Below are 5,749 nucleotides of genomic sequence, written 5' to 3' on the forward strand. Positions count from 1 at the left end.
TGTTCAAATGCAACAAGACCCAGACATTATCCAGGCTTGGGCTGACAAGTTGCTAGTGACATTAAAGTAACCACACAAATGCCAGGTTGTGATCATCACCAATAAGAGACAGTCTAACTACCGCCTCTTGACATTCAATGGTGTTACCACCACTGAGTTCCTTACTATCAACATCCTGGGGGTTATCATCAACCAGAAACTCACCTGAATTTACCACATAAACACTGTGGCTACAAGAGCAGGTCTGAGGCTAGGAATAGTACGCTGAGTAACTCACCTCCTCACCCCCCAGAGCCTGCCCACTATCTACAAGACACAAGTCAGGAGTGTGATGGAATACTCCCCACTTGCCTGGCTGGGTGTAGCTTCAACAACACTCAAGAAGCTTGACACCATCCAAGACAAAGCATGATTGACACCACATCCACACATTCATTCCCTCCCACCATTGATGCTCAGTAGCAGCAGTGTGTGCCATCTACAAGACCCACTCATCTCCAAACTCACAACCATTTCCATCTAGAAGGACAAGGTCAGCAGATAAATGGGAACACCACCACCTACAAGTTCCCCTCCAAACTACTCACCATCCTGACTTGGAGATATATCTCCGTTCCTTCGCTGTCACTGGGTCAAAATCCTGGAATTCCCTCCCTAAGGGCATTGTGGGTCTACTTACAGCACATGGACTGTAGTAATTCAAGAAGGTAGCTCACCACCACATTCTCAAGGGGCAACGAGGGACGGGCAATAAATGCTCACCCAGCCAGCAACACCCATGTTTCACAATTGAATAAAAAAAGCTGAACCCTGCTGTGTTCATCCAGCTCTACACCCTGTTATCTCAGATTTTCCAGCATTCGCAGGTCCTACTATCCCTGAACCTGAAAAGCTTGTGTTTACTTCCTTTCTCTTGCTATGTTTGTTAAATCACAGCGTGACATGAACAACCTGGTACAAATCTGGAAAATTTGGATGACCTTTTTTGTTTTGTCCCCAGCTTCGAGGTTAACTAACTTTGTGGAACAGATAACCAGAGGCGTGATTCTGTATAAAGGAGCAGCCGTTAACGAGATTCAGACACAGACACATCTCCCACTGACAGGATGAAGATACTTGTTGTTCTCAGTGTCCTGCTCACTGTCTCCAGCGCCAAAATCCTTTCACGATGTGAAGTTGCACGTGCTGTGAAGAATTCTGTATTGGCTATGTTTACCCAGTACAGTGTGGCCGACTGTGAGTAACGCCTTCCGTGTTCTATTAAAGCTGTGCTGAATGCCCTTACAGATTGGGACAGTTATTTGCGCCTGTAGTTCTGTCAGTCAGTGTGTAGTTGGTGGGGACAGGGACTGTCTGAGTCTGGTCTGGACTGAGTAAGTTGCTCTTTAGTTTAAATTCTGTAAGGGCAGCAATAGGCTGGATGTTGGGCAGTTCTTTTTGCAGAGATTAATGAGCCGTTGCGTTACATTGTTGGCTGGCACATTGGCTGCTGATTCTTCCATCTCCAACACGGAGCTGGTTGGTTCCTGCCTGGGGCAGAGACCACCTTCTTCAGAAGGGCATTCTCATTGGAGATAACACATGGTCCCTGTGATCTCCTCGACTGGTTTGGATCAGCTGAGGGGACCCAGAAGGATCCTTTCTGAGTATTGTTCCCCTCATTGTCTCTGGCTGACCACCTCTCCACAGAGAAGCCTGTGGTGGTCATGGCTGTGATGGGGGATGGTTTTTGGGGTGGGGTTTAGGGGAAGGAGTGACAGTTACTCAATGTGGAGGTTTTAATAGATTCTCATTCTGAACCGAAATCATCTACCACAGAGGTCACATGACTATGGTAAGTCACAGCGTCCAGTATCCTTACAAATACATTTCTCCAAATAATATTGATCTCAGTATCCTGATGTGGGTCACACCTGATTGGCTAGCTGGCCAGTTTCTACTCACCTAGTTTGACTGGTCATGTGCATCTCTCCCAAGCCAATGGAAAGGCAAAACTATAATCCACCAGGTTACAACAAAGGAAAGGTTTGCAATGGATTGTCTCTAAACTGTCAGGTGTAGTATGAACCATATGAGGTTCTGCTTTGTGTCCTAATCTACAGTGTTCTCTGTTCATTTTGATTCTAGGGGTGTGCATGGCCTACCACGAGACTGGGTACAACACACTGGCGTTGCGATATGAGAAAGACAGTGAGGGAAAAATCCAGTCAGGAGACTATGGGATCTTTCAGATTAACAGCAAACGGTGGTGCACGGATGACATGTTTCCGAATGGTGCAGATGAATGCCACATGAACTGCAACAGTAGGTGAACCAATGCAATGCAAAGCTCAAAATGAATTTCTCATTCCTTTCCAAACAAGAATATGCTACTGAAGAACTGATTGTATCTCTAATTGCTATATTACAAATTAGATTAAGTGATAGTGGAGAGCTTTAGAGATTTCGCTTCAGGAAAACAGGCTGAAATATCATAAGACCTTAAGACATAGGAGCAGAAATTAGGCCATTTGGCCCATCAAGTCTGCTCCGCCAATCAATCATGGCTGATAAGTTCCTCAATCCTATTTTCCCGCTTTCTCCCCGTAACTCTTGATCCCCTTGATAATCAAGAACCTATCTATCTCAGTCTTAAATGTACTCAATGACCTGGCCTCCACAGCTTTCTGTGGGAGTGAATTCCATAGATTCACCATTCTCTGGCTGAAGAAGTTTCTCCTTATTTCCGTTCTAAAAGGTCTTCCCTTTACTCTAAGGCTGTGCCCTTGGGTCCTAGACTCTCCTACCAATGGAAGCATCTTCCCAACATCCACTTTGTCCAGGCCATTCAGTATTTTGAAAGTTTCAATTAGATCCCCCCTCATCCTAGGCTGGTATCCCATTACCAAGTCAGCCTTTATTTACACATGAACAGTCCTTCACCATAATACTGCCTCATTCAGAGTCAGGCATCAGAATGTCAGTGTCTCTGAGACTCTGCTTTTTCCCTGTCAGCCAGGGCTCCCAATCAGGGCACTCATTTTCTATGAATTACTGCACTGATTAACAAGCATCCATCTATTCTTATCCTAAATTCTAGCACTTACCCCACAGCCTCACATGATGCTGTGGCATTTCAAGTGATCATCTAAACATTTCTTAAATGTCTTGAGGGTTCCTTCGTCTCCCAACTGTTCTGACAGTGAATTTCAAATACAAACAATCCTTTGAGATTTTTTGGCTTAAATCTCCTCTAATCCACCTCCTCCTTACCCTAAAATTATGCTCTGTCGTTATTGACTTCTCTACTACGGGAAAGATTTCTCCTTATTAAGCCTATCTTTGTACACCTCAGGTAGCTCATCCTCTTTGCCTTCTCTGCTGTAAGGAAAACAACCCCAGCCTCTCTAGTACAAGAGCAAGCTCTAGCTTTCCTGCTCCTCTGATGCTGCTTGGCCTGCTGTATTCATCCAGCTCTACACCTTGTTATCCCAGCCTCTCTAGTGTCTCTTCATACTGAATCTCTCCAGGCCAGGCAACATCCTAGTGAATCTTCTCCACACTCCCTCTAATGCAATCACATCCTTCACATCAAGTGGTGACTAGAACTTTGTTTTTCCTTAATTCATTAACCGGATGCAAGCATCGCTGGATAGGCAGCATTTATTGCCCATCCCTAATTGCCCAGAGGGCAGTTCAGAGACAAACACATTGCTGTGGGTCTGGAGTCACATGTAGGCCAGACCAGGTGAAGATGGCAGTTTCCTTCCCTAAAGGACGTTAGTGAACCAGATAGGTTTTCCCCTAACAATCAACAATGGATTCATGGTCATCACTAGATTCTTAACTCCAGATTTTTGTTTTAAATTGAATTCAAATTCCATCTGCTGTGGCAGGATTTGTACCCGGGTTCCCAGAATGTTATCTCTGGATTAACAGTCCAGCGATAATACCACTAGACCATTGCACATAGCACTCCAGATGTGGCCTAACTAATGTTATACACATCTCCTTGCTCTTGTAGTCAGCGCCTTCATTAATAAAGGTATGTATGCCTTCTTAACCACCTTATCTACCTGTCCTGCTGCCTTCAAGGATCTGTGGACATACACACCAAGATCCCTCTGATCATCTGTACTTGCTAGGGTCTGACAATTCAGTGTGTACTCTCTTGTCTTATTAGTTGTCCCAGAATCCATTACCTAATGCTTTTCACAATTAAATTCTATTTGTCACTGTTCAACTCATCTGTATCGTCCTGAAGTGTCTCAGTCTTTCCTCGTCACTATTTGCCAAGCCATTAATTCTCGTGTCATCTGCACACTGACTGATCATAACTCCCACATTTGTGTCTAGTGAGAGTGCAAAGGAAATACATTTCAAAGATGGTAAAGGCTCTGAGGCTGTTACTATCAGGAAAGGATGAACAATTTGGGTCACTTTATTTTTTCACACAGGAAGTGATGTGTGATTGAACAGACGTTAAAAAGAGGTACTCATGGTGATGTTTCAATTTGTGTGCGAGAGTACAGTTACACTGCATCAAGAAGATGCTAACCAAGGAATCAATTTTATCCATAGTCATACACGGGAATGGGAATCACCGGTCAGGTCAGCATTAATAACTTGTGAGAAGTTAGAAGTGTATAACTTTAAAGGGCCGTTCAGAGTGAACCAGATTGCCGTAGGATGAGACACAGCAAGGTTCGTGAGGCTAAGGGCAAGAGATTCCCTTCCCTAAAGGACATTCCTGAAGCAGATGTATCTTGTGACAATCTGATCATGTCATGGTCAGCATGAGGGGCAGCACGGTGGCACAGTGGTTAGCACTGCTGCCTCACAGCACCAGGGACCCAGGTTCGATTCTAACCTCGGGTGTCTGTCTGTGTGGAGTTTGCACATTCTCCCCGTGTCTGCGTGGGTTTCCTCTGGGTGCTCCGGTTTCCTCCCACAGTCCAAAGATGTGCAGGTTAGGTGGATTGCCCATAGTGTTCAGGGATGTGTAACTTAGGTGGATTATAGGGGATGGGTCTGGGTGGGATGCACTGAGGTTTGTTGTGGACTTGTTGGGCTGAAGGGCCTGTTTCCACACTGTAGGGATTCTATGGTTTATTCTCTGGATGACAAGACCAGTAAGATAACCACTATGTTATTGGACACCAAATTAGAAGCAACTCCTTACCTGGGGACAGGCGAGAATGTTGACCTCTCCACCACAAATAATAGCTACAGTGAGTCATACAGATCAATATTAACTAGATTAGCAACATTGAAATTTCACAATCTGTATCAAAACACAACGGATTTAAACTTTGATTCTAATGTCACATTTCTTTTTTCACTATAGCATTCCTGAGCAGTAATGGTGATATACAAACTGACATCGATTGTGCAGCAGTGATAGTGAATGAACAAGGAATGCAGGCCTGGTATGTTACAGTCAAAATCATGTCATCTCTCCACTTTATATTTAATTATCTCATTTGTAAAGGACTGATGGAATGCTGCTAGTTCCTATGACCAAATTATAAACATTGCAATGACATTGTGGCCACCTATATCAACCCCCGTTACAAACAGGCATTTCAGGTAGCGGCTGGGAGAGGGTTTTAGAGGGCTTTTGAATGAACAGTGTGTTATAGAGTGCTATGGTGAGTGTGAATCAAAGAGTGTAACAGTAAGGGGTATGTTATAGAGTGTGTTACAGTGAAGGTGTGTTATAGAATGTGTTACAGTGAGGGGTGTGTATAGAGAGTATTACAGTGAGGAG

At 44.3% G+C, this 5,749-nt stretch overlaps 1 protein-coding gene across 2 annotated transcripts in view; it reads left to right on the forward strand.

Moving 5' to 3' along the window:
* The first annotated feature begins 1,044 nt into the window (after positions 1-1,044).
* LOC109924965 (lysozyme C-1-like) overlaps positions 1,045-5,749 on the forward strand; it is a 10,861-nt gene continuing 6,156 nt past the window's right edge. Inside the window, exons 1-3 of one of the 2 annotated variants that reach the window (XM_048603227.1) lie at positions 1,045-1,236; positions 2,128-2,304; positions 5,327-5,408. In XM_048603227.1, the coding sequence (XP_048459184.1) occupies positions 1,107-1,236; positions 2,128-2,304; positions 5,327-5,408 (389 nt within the window). In that variant the 5' untranslated portion in view covers positions 1,045-1,106. The remainder of the gene's footprint in view (positions 1,237-2,127; positions 2,305-5,326; positions 5,409-5,749) is intronic. The other variant, XM_048603226.1, reaches the window with a different exon arrangement.

The sequence above is a fragment of the Rhincodon typus genome, chromosome 11, assembly GCF_021869965.1.
Source record: "Rhincodon typus isolate 14 chromosome 11, sRhiTyp1.1, whole genome shotgun sequence".
Taxonomy (NCBI): Eukaryota; Metazoa; Chordata; class Chondrichthyes; order Orectolobiformes; family Rhincodontidae; genus Rhincodon; species Rhincodon typus.